This window comes from Poeciliopsis prolifica, unplaced genomic scaffold, assembly GCF_027474105.1.
Source record: "Poeciliopsis prolifica strain line A6 unplaced genomic scaffold, Auburn_PproV2 SCAFFOLD062, whole genome shotgun sequence".
Classification (NCBI taxonomy): Eukaryota; Metazoa; Chordata; class Actinopteri; order Cyprinodontiformes; family Poeciliidae; genus Poeciliopsis; species Poeciliopsis prolifica.
In genome coordinates this window covers 541446-562698 of record NW_026562437.1, presented here as the reverse complement: position 1 = coordinate 562698, position 21253 = coordinate 541446, and the positions used below count along the sequence as shown (strand labels likewise).

General features: G+C 37.0%; 1 protein-coding gene across 6 annotated transcripts; it reads right to left on the bottom strand.

Moving 5' to 3' along the window:
* Positions 1 to 2146: 2146 nt before the first annotated feature.
* LOC129379951 (uncharacterized) lies at positions 2147 to 21232 on the bottom strand. 6 transcript variants are annotated; one of them, XM_055060911.1, is made up of 36 exons: positions 20770 to 21232; positions 19920 to 20065; positions 19337 to 19377; positions 19146 to 19219; positions 18325 to 18447; positions 18206 to 18243; positions 16911 to 17036; positions 16676 to 16786; positions 16556 to 16585; positions 15597 to 15635; positions 15295 to 15420; positions 13941 to 14067; positions 13205 to 13375; positions 13069 to 13103; positions 12578 to 12730; positions 12311 to 12445; positions 12197 to 12235; positions 11974 to 12114; positions 11044 to 11174; positions 10947 to 10970; positions 10084 to 10107; positions 9164 to 9596; positions 8365 to 8413; positions 7456 to 7569; positions 7228 to 7374; positions 6752 to 6874; positions 6523 to 6669; positions 5807 to 5902; positions 5545 to 5724; positions 4856 to 4978; positions 4628 to 4774; positions 4152 to 4274; positions 3863 to 4069; positions 3131 to 3211; positions 2933 to 3054; positions 2147 to 2860 (listed from the first exon to the last, which is right to left on the bottom strand). In XM_055060911.1, the coding sequence occupies exons 1-36, from the start codon at positions 21230 to 21232 to the stop codon at positions 2792 to 2794; spliced, it is 4458 nt and encodes a 1485-aa protein (XP_054916886.1). In that variant the 3' UTR covers positions 2147 to 2791. The 6 variants fall into 6 exon arrangements, with proteins under 6 accessions (XP_054916886.1, XP_054916888.1, XP_054916889.1 ...); XM_055060913.1 differs by having other exon boundaries at positions 3131 to 3208; XM_055060914.1 differs by having other exon boundaries at positions 5807 to 5899.
* Between the last annotated feature and the right edge of the window lie 21 nt (positions 21233 to 21253).

Here is a 21253-nt window from a genome sequence, read left to right as displayed (position 1 = left end):
GATCATTATTTTCTTATTGAACTTTAGTATTTGTAAAACTTCAATGAGTTCAATTTTAGTTTGTAAACATTTGATTTAAAAAAAATCTAAAATAAAATCAATTACACTTTTAGGAGAAGTTTGATTGCATACTTCTTCTTGATCAAATATCAAGTAATTATGCTCTTACTCGAATAAAATGTCTTCAATGAAGGAACAAGCCAAAACACAACAGACACAAGGTTTATTATTTTAATATTATATTCTCTCAGTACATAGGTTCAGTTATTACGCATCAAGGTTATTAGTGTAGCACATTTAAACAACAAGCCATGAATGGAATATACTTTGTCCTGAAAAGTATTTACATACAATGAAGGTGCAATTTATCTTTCTAAAAGTCCAGTTTATTGCTAAAGGTGCAAACACATTGACACTGGATACCACTTTGTTCGATGGAAAAATAACTGTTACTGCTCAACAACAGAAATGACACCAGATATTTGAACAAACCTGTAACTAAAATGAGAATGGACACATTTGTGTGCTATGTAAATGAAAAAAAGAGAAAAAATTAGAAATGTAAATGAATTTTGATGTCTGCATAAGAACAAGGATGGGTGTTGAATTTTATTGGCTTCCTGTTGTGGGTGGAGATTAACACAGGTGGATGCAACTGATAATAAACGGCCTGCATTCAGGCCAAATGTAACTGAAGGCTGTTATTTTCCCCCCGTCACTTACAGTCGTTCCAAGATGGCAGCGTGAACAACCTGAACCTCCAGAGACGCATAAAGATAATTACAAAGTCAGCCTTCTACCACATGAACATTTCTAACGTTCCCGCTAGAGAAACTAAACGTGTTTAGCTTTTCGTCTACCTAAAAAAATAAATAGGGTTTGATCCAGAACGCTGCTGCTGGCGCTCTGACTAAAACCAGGAAGCTAGAAAACATTTATGCACTGCAGATCTGCCAGAGAACTGCTGAAACACTGAGTTCCTTTAAATCAAGGCTAAAACATACAGTTAGGGCCAGAAATATTTGGACAGTAACACAATATTTGTGAGTTGGGCTCTGCATGCCACCGCATTGGATTTGAAATGAAACCTCTACAACAGAATTCAAGTGCAGATTGTAACGTTTAATTTAAAGGGTTGAACAAAAATATCTGATAGAAAATGTAGGAATTGTACACATTTGTTTACAAACACTCCACATTTTAGGAGCTCAAAAGTAATTTGGACATATAACCCAAACAAAAAGTTTTTTCTCATATTTTGTTGCAAATCCTTTGGAGGCAATCACTGCCTTAAGTCTGGAACCCATGGACATCACCAAACGCTGGGTTTCCTCCTTCTTAATGCTTTGCCAGGCCTTTACAGCCGCAGCCTTCAGGTCTTGCTTGTTAGTGGGTCTTTCCGTCTGAAGTCTGGATTTGAGCAAGTGAAATGCATGCTCAATTGGGTTAAGATCTGGTGATTGACTTGGCCATTGCAGAATATTCCACCTTTTTGCTCTCATGAACTCCTGGTAGCTTTGGCTGTATGCTTGGGGTCATTATCCATATGTACTGTGAAGCGCCGTCCGATCAACTTTGCAGCATTTGGCTGAATCTGGGCTGACAGTATATCCCGGTACACTTCAGAATTCATCCGGCTACTCTTGTCTGCTGTTATGTCATCAATAAACACAAGTGACCCAGTGCCATTGAAAGCCATGCATGCCCATGCCATCACATTGCCTCCACCATGTTTTACAGAGGATGTGGTGTGCCTTGGATCATGTGCCGTTCCCTTTCTTCTCCAAACTTTTTTCTTCCCATCATCTGGTACAGGTTGATCTTTGTCTCATCTGTCCATAGAATGCGTTTCCAGAACTGGGGTGGCTTCTTGAGGTGTTTTTGTGCAAATTTAACTCTGGCTTGTCTATTTTTGGAATTGATGAATGGTTTGCATCTACATGTGAACCCTTTGTATTTGCTTTCATGGAGTCTTCTCTTTACTGTTGACTTAGAGACAGATACACCTACTTCTCTAGAGTGTTCTGGACCTCAGTTGATGTTGTGAACGGGTCCTTCTTCACCAAAGAAAGTATGCGGCGATCATCCACCCACCGTTGTCTTCCGTGGACGCCCAGGCCTTTTTGAGTTCCCAAGCTCACCAGTCAATTCCCTTTTTCCTCAGAATGCACCCGACTGTTGATTTTGCTACTCCAAGCATGTCTGCTATCTCTCTGATGGATTTTTTCCTTTTTTTCAGTCTCAGGATGTTCTGCTTCACCTCAATTGAGAGCTCCTTTGACCGCATGTTGTTTGGTCACAGCAACAGCTTCCAAATGCAAAACCACACACCTGGAAACAACCCCAGACCTTTTAACTACTTACTTGATTACAGGTTAACGAGGGAAAGGCCTTTTGAGTTACTTGCAGCCTTTGGAGTCCATTGTCCAATTACTTTTGGTCCCTTGAAAAAGAGGAGGCTCTGCATTACAGAGCTATGATTCCTAAACCCTTTCTTCGATTTGGATGTGGAAACTCTCATATTGCAGCAGGGAGTGTGCACTTTCAGCCCATATTATATATAAATTGTATTTCTGAACATATTTTTGTCAACAGCTAAAATAACAAAACCTGTGTCACTGTCCAAATATTTCTGGCCCTAACTGTAATTAGAAACATTGAATGTGAAGGGAATCGTCTTCATGAATTGATTATAAAGCACTTAAATAAATTCAGAGTTTAAAAATGGAGCTGCCCAATCCAAGCAGACTAGGAGTTGAACAGTTTTAATACTGGAGAAATAAAAACAGGATCATTGAGAGCGTCTGGTTTTTGTTTTTGGAGGCGGTGACGGTTGCTCTTCTTTCATCTGCGAATGTTTCTGAAAATCAAAGAGCATTTAGACGCCACACGGTGAACATGTGTGTGATTTTATTGCATTGTTCGGGTTTACCAGCAGGTTGTCGTAATGATTTCTGCTGCAGCAGTGAGTGTCCTCTTCGTTGCTCTTCAGCACGTAGAAGACAGAGCAGAGGGAACAGAAATATCCCAGTTTACGAGCAGTGAACTCCTCGCCTGAAGAGGAGGAGAGAAGAGAACATGAACAAGAGCGTTTCTAACCGGCAGGCGAATGTCTGTGTCGGTTTCTCACCACAGGAGATGTCTGGGTTGAAAGGTGGCAGGATAAAGTCAGCAGCGGTCCAAAGAGACGTCCTTCGTTTTTTACAAGCTACTGAAGAAAAACAAAACTTTACTTTAAAGTTGATGTTAAGAATATGGCTTCAACAAGTTTTGTAAAACTTTTTAAGACCATTAATAATTCAATTTAAGACCAATATCACAACAAAAACATAGAAAAATAAAATGATTTTATTTAATAATATTGTCAAGCTTTTTAGCAGAGAATAAATGTGGCGTTGTGAGTCGGCAACAGAAATGAGCAACAAAAAACGCAATAACTCTAGCTAGCTAAAACATAATAGCAGCTAGTTAGCAGTAGCAATAGCCGCCTGGAGTTACCAATGATTTTTTGCTGGTGTCAGATATACTACATGTACGAGATTCTTTTTAACTCCCATGATTGACATATTCAAGTCCACCTTACATTTTTTCTAATGAATCTAAGGCATTTTAAGGCTTTGATTTTAGAAACATAAAATTAAGATTTTTTTAAGGATGTGCAGAAACCCTGAAGATAATCTACTCCAAGAAAAAATTTTCTAAAAGGTCACCAAGACCAGTACATGGGGCTTTATTGCTTTAAAACTGCGGTATGTAACTTTTATAATGTTTCTTTTTCATATTTGTCATGGCTATATAGCGTAGGACGACCTACTAATAGATTATAAATGGAAAAAATTGAGTTTCTCTTCCTCTTCCAAACCTTCTTCTTCCTCCTCGTCTTCTTCTTCCAAGCGTCCATCCAGGTTCTGTTTGTCTGGACCTTCAGCAGCTTCATCCTCCGTCTCCGTCTTGACGTCCCTCAATAGAGCAGAAGAAGAAGAATCCAGCGACGCACCAGGAAGTGATTTGTCTTCTTCTTCTCTGTTTTCTTCGGAGCTCTCAGGTTTTCCTTCAGCAGATTTTTTCACTGCAAATAAGATGAATTACTGATCAATCTTTGTTTTTCAGCGATGTGCCGTCACAGTGGATCAGTCTGTGAGGTCGGCTACCAGGAGTCTTTCTGTGTTTCTTCCTGGGTCGGCCTCCTTTTCTTTTTGATGTCACTTCCTGTTCCGTCTGCTCCGTTTCCTCCAGATTACCTGCTGCTGCAGCGTTCACTGGCTGGTCTAAAACTGAACACAGAAAACATAACGATGGAAAAACTATCATTGTAAACTGAAGTAAATAATAAAAAAATTGACCACCTATTATATCATTCTGAATCACATTTAACTAGATTTTCTTTAAATCTAAAGGTAATGCCCTCTACTGGCCGCAGTAGGAACCGTGGGAAAATAAGACTACAATAAATAGTCCTGCCACAACATAATTCAAGACCAACATATTTTTTGAATTCAATACATTTTAAGGCCTTAACATTGGACACATAGATTTAAGACCTTTTTTTTTTAAAGCCACCTGGAATTAAATTTAAAACAAAAAAAGCTAAAACTGTAGGTTTCTGACAGGTTCAGTTTGTCTGGACCTTCAGCAGCTTCATCCTCCGTCTCCGTCTTGACGTCCCTCAATAGAGCAGAAGAAGAAGGATCCAGTGGCGCACCAGGAAGTGATTTGTCTTCTTCTTCTCTGTTTTCTTTGGGGCTCTCAGGTTTTCCTCCAGCAGATTTTCTCACTGCAAATAAGATGAATTATTGATCAATCTTTGTTTTTCAGTGATGTGCCGTCACAGTGGAGCAGATTGTAGGTCGGCTACCAGGAGTCTTTCTGGGTTTCTTCCTGGGTCGTCCTCTTTTTCTCAGTGATGTCACTTCCTGTTCCGTGTCCTCCATTTCCTCCAGATTATCTGCTGCTGCAGCGTTCACTGGCTGGTCTAAAACTGAACATAAAAACACACCAATAATGAAAAACCCAAATAAAAACTCAAAATGCATCTTTGTTCCCCGGACTTCAACATCATTAGAAGAAAAATGGCGGATGTTTTCGCTTTTGGAAAACTGCTGTAGTCGAATTTAAATATGCTTTGTTTTTATTCATATTCCTATTATTTTCCTGCCAATTTTTTAATTGTCATTATTTTGACCAAACTTTGTTTTAGTTTTTGCTTCATCATTTATCTACCCGAGACTGATTGTTTGAAAGTATTAATGATCAGCTGACATTGTTTGATTTAACTTGAATAAAAATAACTTGAAGTGAAACAGAATAAATTTGACCGTCATGATATCAAATTATTTATTTTATTCCGGACTATATTTTCATTAAATCTAAATATATTGAACTCAATAGGACTCATTAAGTTCAAAATTTAATATAAAAGGACTGTTTGGTTCTATTTTTTGACCTAATAAAAGTTGAATTCAATCTAAAAATCTTTCAGAGATGTATCAATGGACTTGTACCTTTCTATTCACACAGAAACATGATAGTTGATTTAGAACCAACTTAAAGTCTCATCTTCCAAACCTTCTCCGGCGGCCCTGCAGCGTCCTTCATCCTCCTCCTCTTCCTCCAAGCGTCCGTCCAGGTTCTGTCCCTCAGGACCTTCAGCATCCGTCTCAGGTTTGGTTTCTTCTTCTCTGTTTTCTTCTGGGCTCTCAGGTTTTCCTCCAGCAGATTTTCTCACTGCAAACAAAATGAAGTATTGATCAATCTTTGTTTTTCAGCGATGTAACATCACAGTGGAGTAGATTGTGAGGTCGGTTACCAGGAGTCTTTCTGGGTTTCTTCCTGGGTCGTCCTCTTTTTTTAGTCGATATCACTTCCTGTTCCGTTTTCTCCATTTCCTGTAGATTACCTGCTGCTGGAGTGAGAAAATAACACTACATTAAATACCCTTCTGCAACATAATTTAAGACCTGTCATTAATTTAGTTGAGACCAATTTGTCATTTTTAAATTAAGACATTTTAAGGCTTCAACTATAGATACATGAATTTAAGACTTTTAAAGACCTTTTAAAAGCCACCTTGAATGAAATTTTAGACAGATAAAAACCTATAAATATAGTTTTTTTAGGCACTGGTAACTTACTGCATTTCATTTAAGTTTAATAAAAAATATGAACCTGGTTTTGTGCGTGAAATAAAAGGTGAAAAAGTTAGCCAGCTATCTAGCTAGCAACAGTATATTAGCAGCTAGCTAGAAGTAGCCTCAACTGCACAGCAAACATGTATGAGCATAACAGAACATTTCTGCGGGAAAATAAAACATTGAATAGTCCTGCCATGAGATAATTTAAGACCTATAATAATTTATTGAAGACCAACATGTCCACTAATTCGATACATTTTAAGGCCTTAACATTGGACACATAGATTTAAGACCTTTTAAGACCTTTTTTTTTTAAAAAGCAAGGTGGAATTAAATTTAAAACAGAAAAAACAAAAACTGTAGTTTTCTGACAGGTTCGGTTTGTCTGGACCTTCAGCAGCTTCATCCTCCGTCTCCGTCTTGACATCCCTCAATAGAGCAGAAGAAGAAGGATCCAGCGGCGCACCAGGAAGTGATTTGTCTTCTTCTTCTCTGTTTTCTTCTGGGCTCTCAGGTTTTCCTCCAGCAGATTTTTTCACTGCAAATAACATAAATTATTGATCAATCTTTGTTTTTCAGCGATGTACCATCACAGTAGAGCAGATTGTGAGGTCGGCTACCAGGAGTCTTTCTGTGTTTCTTCCTGGGTCGGCCTCCTTTTCTTTTTGATGTCACTTCCTGTTCCGTCTGCACCGTTTCCTCCAGATTACCTGCTGCTGCAGCGTTCACTGGCTGGTCTAAAACTGAACACAGAAAACACAACGATGGAAAAACTATCATTGTAAACTGAAGTGAAATAATAAAAAAAATTGACCACCTATTATATCATTCTGAATCACATTTAACTAGATTTTCTTTAAATCTAAAGGTAATGCCCTCTACTGGCCGCAGTAGGAACCGTGGGAAAATAAGACTACAATAAATAGTCCTGCCACAACATAATTCAAGACCAACATATTTTTTGAATTCAATACATTTTAAGGCCTTAACATTGGACACATAGATTTAAGATCTTTTTTTTAAAGCTACCTGGAATTAAATTTAAAACAGAAAAAACTAAAACTGTAGGTTTCTGACAGGTTCAGTTTGTCTGGACCTTCAGCAGCTTCATCCTCCGTCTCCGTCTTGACATCCCTCAATAGAGCAGAAGAAGAAGGATCCAGTGGCGTACCAGGAAGTGATTTGTCTTCTTCTTCTCTGTTTTCTTCTGGGCTCTCAGGTTTTCCTCCAGCAGATTTTGTCACTGCAAATAAGATGAATTATTGATCAATCTTTGTTTTTCAGCGATGTGCCGTCACAGTGGAGCAGATTGTAGGTCGGCTACCAGGAGTCTTTCTGGGTTTCTTCCTGGGTCGTCCTCTTTTTCTCAGTGATGTCACTTCCTGTTCCATCTGCTCCAGCTCACCTGAAGCTGCAGCGTTTACACTCTGATCTAAACCTGAACATAAAAACACAATAATGATGAAAAATTTGAATAAAACTAAACTGGAGTGAAATAGAAAAAAACAACACCTTATTATTATATTTAACCAGATTTTCATTAAATCTAAATGTAATGAAGTCTACTGTTTACATTAGGACAGATTTTAAAATGAAAGGATTGGATTGGTTACATTTTTATGAATTACATAATAAAATTTGTTAAATTTGGTAGAAAACTAAAAATTAATGTAATAGTAATACTTCAAGTGTTTATGGATTAAAACAATGTTTCATCTATTTAAAGTCTGACATTTAATAAGAACAGATTTTAGAGAAAACTCAGCTCTGGATGACCCAACCTGCTCTGGACGCGGTACAGTTTACCAAAATGATTAATTGGGTTAATTGTTACAAATCGATTACTAAAATAATTGTCAACTAATTGGGAAGCAATTAATCAATTAATAGAAAGTCTGTTAGATGAAAGAACAACAAACTTGGAGCCATAATTAAGACAAAAATGTACAAAAAATATAAAAACTTAATAAATGCCTTCCCTGTAAATTTATATGTAGTTTTAGCTTAACTTGATTCAAATTCTGTTAAAAAAATCCCCTAATCTTTTAATGACGCCTTTCTAATATTGTATAAAAAAGGCTTTGTTGGTTAAATAAAAAATAAGCAGAAAGGAACAATTGTTTGATCCGATTAAACTTCAGAATAATCTACTAATCGATTACTAAAACGCCCGTTAGCTTCAGGAATAGTTTACCAGTTATCATAGTAACGTTTGAGGTCCTGAAACACCAACCTGGGCTGCTGGGATCTGAGCCGTCAGCAGTTTCTGCTCCCACTTCCTGCTGAAGAAAAACAGAGGCGTCCATCACGCCCAGCAGCAAAGATTAACAGAAATATAGAAAATAATTTGCTTTTTTATTTACAGCTTAAAATAAACAAGTCTCAAGTTGAGATTAACAAAAAAATGGGAATGAAAGAGAGTAGTTAGGAGAAAGAGTCTTATATAGTCTAATTCTCATCTCAAAAATAAACTTACTTAAGCAAATAAACATCAATCAACTGTCCATATAGATCCTTAAACACAAAACACGCCATAAATGTATAAAGATAATATAAAAAAAACATATTATCTTTGCACAGATACTGCACTCTATTGAATCAATATGCTTTATTATACGTTCATGAAATATTACGTTTTATTGTTTTCTTAAAAATAAAATTTGATCTGCTCTGTAATACACTGTTATGTATTTTAAACGTGACTTGCAGAATAAGATGGTAAACCAAGTTGTGAAGTTGTTTTAGTTTCAGGGTGAAGATGTTGGAATTCATGTCTGATTTCTGATTGACTTCATTTCTGCTCATTTATTTTTAATATAGAAAAAAAAATTAATACAAACTTCTCATTTCTGGTGAGAATTCTACACAGAAATTTGTAAAATAAATAAATAACTTTATATTCAGTTTTTTAAATACAAAATCAAATTCTACAAATTCTATTTTGTGAAATAAAAATAGAATTTGTAAACACTTTCCCAGCATTCCCCCAAACTTCTACACATATAAGATAATAGAGATGAGAATATTCTCACCTCAGGCTTTGTGGAGGCCTCCTTTTCTTCTTCTTCTCCTTTATTTTCCCCCTCTGTCATGGCGTCGTCGCCGCTGGTCGTCTCGTCCTCTTTTGCTGCAGATCCGCCTCTCATCTCAGATTCTTTACCAGCCGTTTTCTGTTTCTCTTCTTGTTTGTCTTCCTGATCCGTTACAAAATCGATCAGCTCTTGTTCCTGCTCTCCTTCCTCTTTCGTCGACTCGTCTGCAGGAGTTTGACGTTGCTGAGTGTAACTCTCGTTTTCAGTCCGATCTTCGGCTGAATCTGTTCCAACATCCTCTGCCTCAGCTGCTTCGGTCTGGGTTAATTGTTCACAGGCTTCAGCTTCAACCTGAACACCAGCAGGTTGGATCTTATCTGAAGCTTTAGCCATTCCTGAAACGGCGCCCCCTGCTGGGGGCTGCCTCTGCACACTGAAATTAAAAAGGGAAAATATTTCATCAGCTGCTACTAAACACAGATCCTGTAATGTCTTAGTAACATTTTGTGATACTTCAAATCTAAACCCTTAGCAATTTTCACTTTAAGATTTAATTTTTCACATTCTGCAAATATCTTAGTATTTATTCTTATCAATCCATCATATTGTAAGAAAGTGCTTTAATATTATGTGTATATAATTTACAAAACAATTAATTATTTAAAGACAGAAGCTTCTCCCAATGGAAAAACAAAAACACTCCAATAGTTTTGTTGTCTAATTAAAATATAATCACAAAATATTAGAAAGATCGCATTGAGCTCATTATTATTAAGGGAGGCGCCTCTGAATTCGTCAACTTTTAATCTAAATTAATTGTCATAAGAGATCTCAATCATTTTTCATAGTTAAAGTTAAACCCACTGAAGCACAACATTTTAACGCCACAGTGAAAAACAGACCAACTTTCAGATACTCACAGTCGGACATTTTTAATCCTAAACCTGTGGAGCAAAAACAAAAACAGTTATTCAGGTTATTTAGGCACAGAAGTTCTGAAGGTCCAACAGCTGAGCTACTGATTAGAGATCAGACTTTAAAAGCTGATGGTAACTGATCAGGTTATCAATCATTTAATGTTTGAAAATTACATCATGAGACTGAGGAAAATATAAAGTTATGTGAAAATTTTGGTATTTTAAGGATGAAAATGACAATAACTCATATAAGTAACATAAAATAAGAAAATCAGGCAAAATAAACAAATTTAAAAATCAGTTTTCTTCAATAAAAGAACTTAAGATACTCCTGAAAGTACATTTTTTCAAAAAGTTACTCCAGTAAATCTGTTTAAATGTAACCAGTTCCTGCCCAACTCTGCCTTTCTCTCGCAGAGTGTTACTTAGTTCACATGGGAAGCGACAAACGACAGCAAAATGTCAACGTTTCCCACGACAGCAACAAAAGTTGGGACATTTTTAACTTGTTCGAGTCGCTAACCTGCGTCTGCAGGTCTAAGTCCGCAAGCTCAAAAATATTCTGAGGACAAGTCGCCTCATTACACACGTTTCATAAGACATGAACGGAGAGTGACATTTCTAAACTATTGTTTGTGTTTTTATGCTGTAAAGCACTTTGAACTGCCTGGCAGCTGAAATGTGCTATGAAAATAAACTTGATTTATTGGAGTTAGATCCAAGAGAGGCGGATGGATAAAAACAGAGACCTCAAAAGACAAACAAATGGACAACATCCATACAGAAACAAAGGGATTCCAAAGATTGACTGTGTTCATGACCTTTGAACTGTGGTGACCTGACAAAGAATACTTTCAGATACTCACAGGTAGACATTTTGACGCTTCCTCCTGTGGAGCAAAACCAAACAGTTACTAAGGTTAAAACGACCTGGAAGTACAGAGGATCTGGAGACCAGCGTACCAAAAGCCTTCCTCCTTCTTCTGATCACAATCACTCATCTTCTTCTTCTTCTCTTCCTCAGATAGAAGGTTAAACATCAGAAGGTCCAACACCTGAGCTGCACTGCTGGAGTCACACATTTCTATGTAGATCTACAGCAGAAAGAAGAGGCAAAAAAATGAGGAACAAATTATTTTTCTTAATTTCTCATTAAAAGTTGTAGATTTGTCATTTGGCTTGTCGACAGTCTTAAAAATTCAAAGAATGAATCAGTGGCTAGCGGAAGAAGATTTTTTAAAATCTTCATCTTTCAGACTCTAAACCAGGGGTGTCCAAACTTTTTGCACTTTGTTGACTCCAAAGTGTTCGCAGGCTAAAAACCCCAGCCTAAAATCAAGCAAATAAAGTCGATTGATATTTATTGTAGGTGCAAAACCTGAAAGTGATTTTTATGATTGTGTATGAGAGTCATTTAAATGGTAAAAAATGAGCAAAATGTTGTGATTAGTCTCAGAAATTTTCAAGAAAATAAAAACATGTAGCTCTCAGTTTCTTTTGGGCTTGACTGAATAAATGTATTTTCAGTCATAAGAACAGGATTTGCATCACTTTGTTTCAACATGGTTGCTATATTTAGTCAAGTTTAAGAAAGAATAAAAGCCGATTTGGCTGAAGCAAAGTTGGCTTTTCAGTAAAAGTCTCTTGTTTTGCCTTTTTTTTAAACCTTTGTTATAAAAACACAAATACTCTGTGTTGTACTTTGTATGAAAAATATTTTGGTAACAATTTTTACCCCGATTACAAATTAAAAATCTCCATTTGCATCTTCGGGCCAAATTTGTAATATTTTTAAATTGTATTTGCACAAAATCAGTCCACATTTTGGACACCCTGATGTAAAATGCTCTGCAGCGTCAGGTTAGCAGCTGCAGGTGGCGAAAGCCGACATACGCGATCAGTGAGGACCAGGTAGTTGACAAACGGAGCGATGGATCCGACTGCCATCAGAAAGCCCTGGATGACGCTCAGGGTGATGTCAGAGAAAGTCACACATATCAGCCGCTGACTGAGGGACTCAGGCTCTGAAACATGCTACAACAAACAGGACAAAACAATAACTCAAACAAATACAAGCCAACAAAGAAAAGATTGGAATAAATGACCAAGAACTTACAGCGTTGCTCCATCTCATCAGATTCCTGTACATCGTCTCCTGTAAAAGCAAAAAGACGTTTTAATAGTGAACATTCTGAGCTCTTATTGTGAAGGTTTCAGCCAGTGCCGGTACCTCAGTGTCTCCTGGACGCATGTCCTCTAAGACCAAGTGGACTTTAAGAACGAAGTCTTTGCCAGAAGGTTTAGAAGTCAAGTAACCCTCGAGAAAGCCTTGGCAAGAATCCCAACAAGGGAAAAACACAAAGGCCTGTGGGAGATGGGAGGGTGGTAACGTCAACCCCGGTGTCTCCAATTGATTGTTGGGTGTTTCACATTACATTTCCACTGCAGCAAATAAACAATAAATAAATCTGGAAGACTGAACAAGAGCTTTCCTTACCCTCCTCTGCAGTGACAGGACGTTCACAGACTCTGAGTAACCTTTGGTGAAATAACCTGAGACCATCTGGGCAACAACACTTTGTCTCCTTATCGATTGAGGGAAACCAGTCAGCATGATGGTGGAGAACTGGGAGGCCTGAGGGAGAGCTTTCTGTATTAAAAGATGAAAGAAATAGTTTAATATTTAAAATACCTTAAATGATAGCACACCAAACATCTCTTTGTTTACACGCTGTGGGTAAAAATCCCTTTTTTAGCACAATCCTGTGACATTATGCAGATGTTTGTTAAGGTTGGTATAAATAAGTGTTTAAAATCACACAATCTGGGTTAAAGCTACATTAAGAATCTGTAAAATGTCTCACATGGTAATGACAGTAAAGATTTTAATTGCTGCATAATCTGAGTAGGAGTTATTATTATTAAAAGATTCAGACATTAAATGGTCAGGTTGATATAAAAACTACAAAAATAGAAAGTTGCAATCACCTTGATGTCGCTAACTTCTTTCACTGTCTGGAAAGCTAGAGGTGAAATTATATATAATTATTCAGTGAATCTGCTATTAGCCTCTTCTGAAGGTTTTTTTTTTATTTTTGCTTTTTCAGTAGAAAGTTGTTTTTACCAGGGATGTCAAACCACGGAGACATCGTGGGAAACATGTACGGCGCCGTTGACATTGTGACCCAAAATGGAGGAACAGCACAATCTTTAATGACACCGTTGGCAATAGGGATCCTCGCAGTAGCGACAGCATCACTGGCGTCCGGCAGAGCCTGAGCAGGAAGTTTGGGGGCTGAACACACAGGAAATTACAGCAAGTTGTCAATATAAGGTGCTAAATCTTAAATGTACACCTGATCTATGAAAGTAAAAGGGATGCAACGCTTTGCTAGTTGTTGTCAACGTGTCTCCTTATAGTGTAGCCAACATAGAGAGCGAGAAAAAAAGTTATTTTGAGTTGTTCTTCAATGGTTTTTCTGTGTTATTTCTCCCTTTGCTGTGGCGTGCTGCACAGAATTAATGCCAACATCTCCATGTTTCATTTCGTTAAAGGAATCATTCTGTCGCTGCAGTTGGACGACATGTAAAAGAATCGTCCCCAGCGTTGTGCGCATGAGTGACACAAGGAGAGCCGCTGGTGTGAACTGGAATGTTTACAACATGTCGACTGTAACAGGAAGTCAAGCGTGGAGCTGACTGCTTCAGATTTTCTAAATAATGGTTGAAACTTGGATCAAGAAGTTGTTTTTTTTTAATTTTGTATTGGGGTTTTACATTAGATATTATCTTAATTATTTTTAGAGTAATCTAAACAGCGTCTATTGTGTAATTGTTTATTTCTTTAAACGTGAACTCACGCAGAGCTATACTGGTGGCCACAAACATTTTCAGCCTTTCCACGGTGTGTTTACGGCCTGGTTTCAGGAAGCTGTACCAAACTCCAAGCCGATCCGCATCGTGCTTCGACTCAAACTCAATAAAAACCTGAAACACACACACAAAACACACAGAAGTAAACACAGGAATAAACAGATGCATTTAAAATCGACAACGTTATAACAAAATCTTGTGATTACCATATGTGCCTCTTTTTATTGTCACCTGTGTTTTATAAGCACTTGGAAAATGGCAGTACATTTCCACTCACCCACTAATGCACATTTTTTTGTTTTGCCAAGTTGAAAACAATTAGCGCACTTAGCTTACCCTAAATACATTTTTCTGGATAAATGCTAATCACTGATTTATGAGGCTTTTTCATAAACTTTCAGTTGAATAAAGTTGAAGTTTTGCTTATAGACTGCTAGGATTTCTGGAAGTAGTTAGGCAGTTGTATTCATGCTCTTATTTTGAAGGGAGTCAAGGCTGTTTACACAGCAGTTCCATTTCCTCTCCTCATCTTCTTCACTTTTAATGCTGCGCAGCATTAGCATTAGCTTACGCTACGTACCTTGTTGGTGTCGCACTTCAGAGTTAGCAGAGCTGATGCTTTTCCACAGTTTGGTAGTAACTAGTTACATTTACATGAGTAACTTGTTTGACAAAAGAATACTTTTAGGTGTAGTTTTACTTTTACTTGAGTAACTTTACTATGAAGTATTTCTGCTCTTATTTGAGTAAAATGTCTGTATTTTCCAACCACTGAATGAAAAACCAAAGTTTTAACCAAAATTCACCAAACACAGACAGGTTTTGTTAAAGCTTCAAAAGATTTTTATTGAAAGAAGCTGATTTGGAAATGTTTCTTTTGGCTGATTTTATTTTTTGTTACTTATATGAGTTTTTGTCATTTTCGTCATTCAAACATCAAAATATCCGCTTAATTTTATAGTTTGGTCCGTCTCATAATGTAATTTTTAAATATTAAATGACTGATAATTTAATCATTTACTCTGTACTTGAGTAGATTTTTTTTTTACCAAATACTTTTTTCCTCTAACTTAAGTAATTTCTTGGGCTTTTAACTTAAGTAAAAATAAGCTGAAGTAGTCCTGCTCTTAGTTGAGTACAATATTTGGATCCAACTCTGTGCTTATGGTTAGCGCTTTACATTTAGCCCTGCTAACTCTTTAGCTTGCAGTGTCCAAAGCTGATAGTAATCAACAATTTTAACACTTCAACCGTGTTTTGGATAATGAATATTGTGCACAACGACATTATATTCCTAACATATCATGGAGCCTTGTGCCTGTTGGCCTTGTGTGTTTGTACCTTGTTGAGCAGAGGCAGGAAGTTTCTTACAGAACCAATTTTCCTCAGAGCCGTCCGGAGGTCGCGGGTCTCGCTTGGTGAGATGTGATGAATGCAGATTGTACCTTCTCCGTTATCAGTCATGTTCTAAAAACAATGAGTGAACAATCAGAGCTGCACCCTGATTATCACAGCTATGGTTCTTAGTTCATCTTAGGAGGATGATATATAGTGGACCATTGCCTGAACACACAACCTATGCTCAGATCTCAATAAAGAGTAAATACATTTTTTATGTTTTAAGACGTTTTAGTATTACTTACATGTTTTAAGCACCGCATCAAAGCTTTGTAAAGGCCAAGCTGAAACAGAAAGTATCCAGAGTAAGTGTTGATGGTATAAAACATGCATAAATAATATTAGTTATATTAGGTAAAGAATTCAAACACACTTTATCAACTTATTAAAAGTATTTAGTCTAGGTTTGTTCAAAGTGTGGCCTGGGGGCCTTTTACTGTACTTGGAATAGCTATGTGTGGGCCCCTGATCTCAGCTCAACAGTGGCACAAATTTGGCCCTCAGGATTTGAATCCAGGACTTTCTTTCTTGCACTGGTGCTAGCCACTCAACTGTGTCAAAACATAAAACTGTTAGCAGCTACAGACATCCTGACAGCTCATCTAAAAAGAAGCATGAAAGACTGGTGAGGCTGGACATCATCTCCTACCAATCACAATGAAAAAGTCAATTATTTGGTCACCTTTTGTGCACGAGTCACTTGTTTAAACCAGCATTTTCACATCTTAATGGTACTTTTCTCCCCATGAGGAAACTGTTTTTTTAGGGAAGGATAAAATGAAGAAATAGGCCTGTCACAATAACACATTTTGCTGGACGATATATTGTCCAAGTTATTGTGATAAAGGATAATATTTCTTAGATCTGAGGCCAATTTCAAGAAATATAATGGTAACAAAGGCATAGTAATGCAACAACAAGTTCTCAAAGATCATAAATTTTAAATTCCAATGAATATTTAACTTTGGAAGACATTTTAATATCAATATAAATAAACAAAAACAGAAACAACAAATAAAACAAATTATGAAGCCCGCAAATAAATTTATGCTTCACATGTTTAGTTGAGACCAAAACACCAGACAGAAAACCGACAAATCATGCAAATGGAAATTATTGAGTTTTGATTTACCATGCAATTGACAGATTTATTGATTATGGAGACAGAAGTAATTTACTACAGAACATGGGTGTGTATACTAACCGATGTAGACTTTCCTGGTTTCCAACAAGTCTGAAAACAGAGTTTAGATATTTTTTTTTACAAAATGGTCATGCAATGACGCACTGTTCATCATCCAGCGCCCACCACTGAGATACTTACCACTATTCTACAAGCCTGTAGGCATAGTTTAGATCCTTTGAAAAACATGCCGCTTCTAGACTGTGTGAGGGCTTCCTTCAGCCCTTTCACGTGTGGCATGAAAGCTATAGCCTACAAGAAGAAGAAAAAACAGGAAAACTCATCAAGACGTGGATGACAGGCATCTATCAATTGTGGTCAACCAGTAAAACCAAAACTTGAGTGATAAAACGCAGATTTGCCAGCAGATCCTTACCAGCTGTTTCTGAGGAATCACATAAATGTTGGAGCTCTTCTCAAACCCAAAAGGACGAAGGAGATCGACGAGATCGTCCTCTGTGTAGCAGCCGTCGAAATAGTTCGGAAGGTTGGTTATCAAGAGCTTCGGAGTAAAAAGAGCAGTTATGTTAGGAAAGAAAAAAACTACATCAGGTGTCGACATTGTTTTGATTAGGTCACCGTTTGTGTGCTTGTGTATGATGTAGACCAGAGGTGACCAAAGTTTTTGTCCAGTGACACAAAATAGACTCCAAAGTATTTGTGGGTCAAAAACCTCCAACCCAAAAACAAGCAAATAAAGAGGCTCGATATTTATTGTAGATCCAAAACCTGAAAAGGATTTTTATGATGGTGTATTAGGGCCATTGTAGACAGAAAATAAAGGAGTAAATTTCCTCCTTTCTGTGATTAATCTCATCAATTTCCTAGAAAACGTACAGTTTTCTAGAAAAGTTTTCAGAAATGTCCAAGTTTTTTGTAACAGTAAAATGTCTGACGTTCATCTAAAAATTTTACTTTTTCTCCTCACAAATTTTCTTGTTTTTCTAGACATTTTATGATACTACGCTCAAAGGTTCTATGTTTTTAGGCAAATTTTTTTTTTAATAATATGCCATAGTAGATTTTTCATGTTTTCTCTATTGAAAGAAAGTCGTACTTTTCAGTTTCTTCTGGGCTCAATTGAATAAATTTCATTTAAGGAATAAGAACAGGGTTTGAGTCAATTTTTTTCAAAATGCTTGCTGTATCAAGCCAAGTTTAAAAAGAATAGAAGTTTATTTGGGTGCAGCAAGGTTAGCTTTTCAGTAAAAGTTTCTGGATAGACTTGATTTTATCTTTTGTTAAAACGTGGTTATAAACAGACAAATAATTAGTGCTGATCTTCACATTTTCCTGTTTCAGAAAATCACATATAATTTTTACCCTCATTACAAAATAAAAGTGTCTATCTGTATCATTTTTTATTTGCACACAACAAACTTTGGACACCGCTGATGTAGATCAGATGACAGACGCCTATCTGGGGGTTATTTGTGAGCATAAAGTTTCTCAGGAGTTTTACTCATGGTCTGTGTGTTTAGTCCACCATTCACAGGCGACTCTGATTTCAATTAATTACTGTTTCCAAACATCACATACACACATGTTATGTAATGCTTGTCCAGGGTAGAAAATGGGACCATCTTTAAATCTGACTGGCTTACGTCTTGATCAGGGGGGAAAATTAATTCAGTTTTCAGGAACACTGATAAAAATAGATAGAAAGCTTACTTCTGGTTCTGAAATGGAATCTGTGAATTCAACAGGCCCTGGAAAGAAGAGGCAAATAAATAAAAATGAAAACCACATTTTTTTTAAATGAATAAAGTCAAACTGTAATGTTTTCATACAAATGAGTTTGGGGTCAAAGCACTTTTCTATCTTCTCCCCAACAGTCAGATCCTCTGAGGAAATCACCGGCGCCGGCTTTTCGATTGATGCTGGTTTATTTTCAGTAGGTGTGACCAACAGACCTTTAGATCAGAAAATGTGCCACAAGTGAAAACTAATATTAGTCAAATATCTCATTTGGGTCGTCTTTAACCTGACAAAAACAAATGAACCAAAAAATACCGACACAAACATTTCGCCATCAGCCAGTTCACCAACAATTAATATTTAATTTTGTCATGAGAGAAAAGAATGGAGGCTCAATTTAAAAGTTACATTTTTTTTTATCATTTGTATTCATAAATGTCGCAGTTCTAAATTAAAATATAATGAATAAGCAAGCTAAACATTTAGCTTCAAACTCAATGTTGAGCTACCAAGTTAAATAGAAGTTAAATATATAGCCTCAAACTATATGTATTGTGCTAATTGAATACTTGATAACCATATATGTAGTCTGAGGTTAAATACTTAAATTTCCAACTACTTAATTATTTTTCACATTAAATATTTAGCTTTCAACTAAGTACTAGATTTCTAACTAAATTGCTAGCTATCAAACAATTTTTTTAGTTAGTTAAATTTTACAAATGAAATATTTAGCATGCTGACAAAAGTTTAAATATTTAGTTTGAAACTGTTTAATTTATAAATGAGCAATTTTTTTTTTTGCTCTTATGAAGGGCAAAATAACCCAAATTCTAGCTTTTAAAAAAGGCTTCCAAGAGAAAATTATCAACAAAGATTCCTTCCTATACCCACTGAGTAGTTTCCCACTTACATTTTAGTTCAGTCTCATTCTTTGGTTTCTCCTTCACATTTAGGGCTTCAATTTTGTTCGATGGCTCAGATTCCCTGTAAGGAACAAAATGAACTGTTGTCAGCTCAGATATAAACATAAAGGAAAGGAAATGGGTGAATTATCAGAAATATTACAAGGAGGACAGATTAAATTAAATATTAACATCATACATTTTTGTAGCCGTTTTCTGTTCAGTTGAAGTCACAGGAGGCTGTAAATAAAAGTATTTTAATTAAATTAACGCGAGTAAAATGATTAAAAGCCAATAAAGAAGCTTTTCATATAACTTGCTTCTTAAATTGTCAGATGTTGTATTTACATCTTTAAAGTCTTTAAATTCACATTAAAGCCTCAAACTTTAGTGGAAGGAAAGCTGTGCAGTCATAAAATGTAAGTAGATTGGCGGGTTAGGAGTTGGAATCGTAGAAAAACAAAAAGTTGTTCATTGATTTCTGGAAAAACGTCACCAATGGTCTGAAAAGTTGCTAAATGTAGCAACAAAGTTGTTAATTTTGTTCGCTCATTCCCACATTTGGTCACACCCATTGGTGTCTTGGCTCCGCCTACTTCAGTGGAATTTTTTCAGGGGGCGGGGCTTATGCTTTCACAATGGGTTTAGATACACTTAAATGTAACAGCTGTCTGCAGTTTGTCACAAGTATGCAGTCAAAAAAATAAGTTTTGTCACTGGATGAACAACAAAAATAGTTTCAACAATAAAACATGTATAGCTGTAATTTTAAGTAACAAAACCTCGTGATTTGTCGGGAAGCCTGCAGTTAATAGCGCCTCTGATGATCCAGGTGTTGAGGTTAACTTGTTGAACTCGTCCAGGAAAATCGGAGTCAGAGTTTTCACAAGACTCTCTACATCCATCTGCTTTGACAAAGACTGGACAGCTAGGCAGACAAAAATACACTTTAGTGGAGCAGAATTAAAGAACTGCAAATACTTTAGTGCAAAAGGGAAAACAAAGGCAAAAAAATGAGAAAATATAACATGTTTTTAGTCTGGATTCTTCTGGTTAAAGCTGAAGTATGTAACTTTTATTAATAAAAATGTTTTTGTTCTTTTTTCCTAAAAGTGTTACTATGTCGTGACAGTATAATATGAGGCAATATGTCCCTTAAACATAGTACCCTCAGTCAGAAACAACCAATCAGAGCCCTGGTTGTTAATCAGTGCTGTCAATCACTCTGCTCACACTGGTTCACCACAGCAGAGTCTGCCATGAGTGCTAAGGCTAGTTAGCATGACCACTGATGACGATGGATAAAAAGTTTTTCTGGAACTTGAAGTTGTTTCTTCACAATTTTTACATTTATCCGCACGAACATAAGTTTAACTGACAGCCAACACGCCCATCCAGGTTCTGATTGGATGTTTTTGACTGGGAGAGGCGAGTTTTTTTAGAAATATAGTAGCACTATTTCTCAGATTATCTGCCTCACGTTATTCTGTTGCAACATGGTGACAATTTTAAAAAATATCTTGAAAAAAAAACTTTTTCTTAAAAAGTTACCTATCAGAGCTTCAACAAAATAGTAATTTAATCTTCAGGAAGCTCAATTAATGCTAATCCAAATCCCAAAATGTGTCTAACCTGATGATTGAAGCAGTTTCTTCACCAGTGTCTCTGCACCACTCTCATCCTGAGGGACCGATGTCTCTCCGGACGTTTGCTTCTCGCCGCTTCTCCTTGGTGACGGCGAATTCTTGCTGCTGCTTTTGGGTGAAAGTTGTTTCTCGGAAGGCGTTCCTGGAGAGAACAGCTCCTCCTCCTTCCTGCTGAATGAGGAAGGTCTGGAGACCCAGGAGACAGGAGGTGGACACGGGAGAGAGGAGGTGGTCCCAGGGGTGAGGAGGTTATTCCAGGACAGAAGATGTGGACCTGGGAGATGTGGTCTACATCTCTCCTGGAAGGAGCAGAGAGGTGGACCCTGGGAGGAGTTGGACCCAGAAGGGAGGAAGTGGTCCTGGGACAGAGGAGGTGGTCCCACTACAGGTGGTCCCACTGGAGGTGGTCCCAAGAAAGAGGGTCCAACTTTCTCCTGGCCGGCGGCCATGACTTCTCGAGATGGTCCACC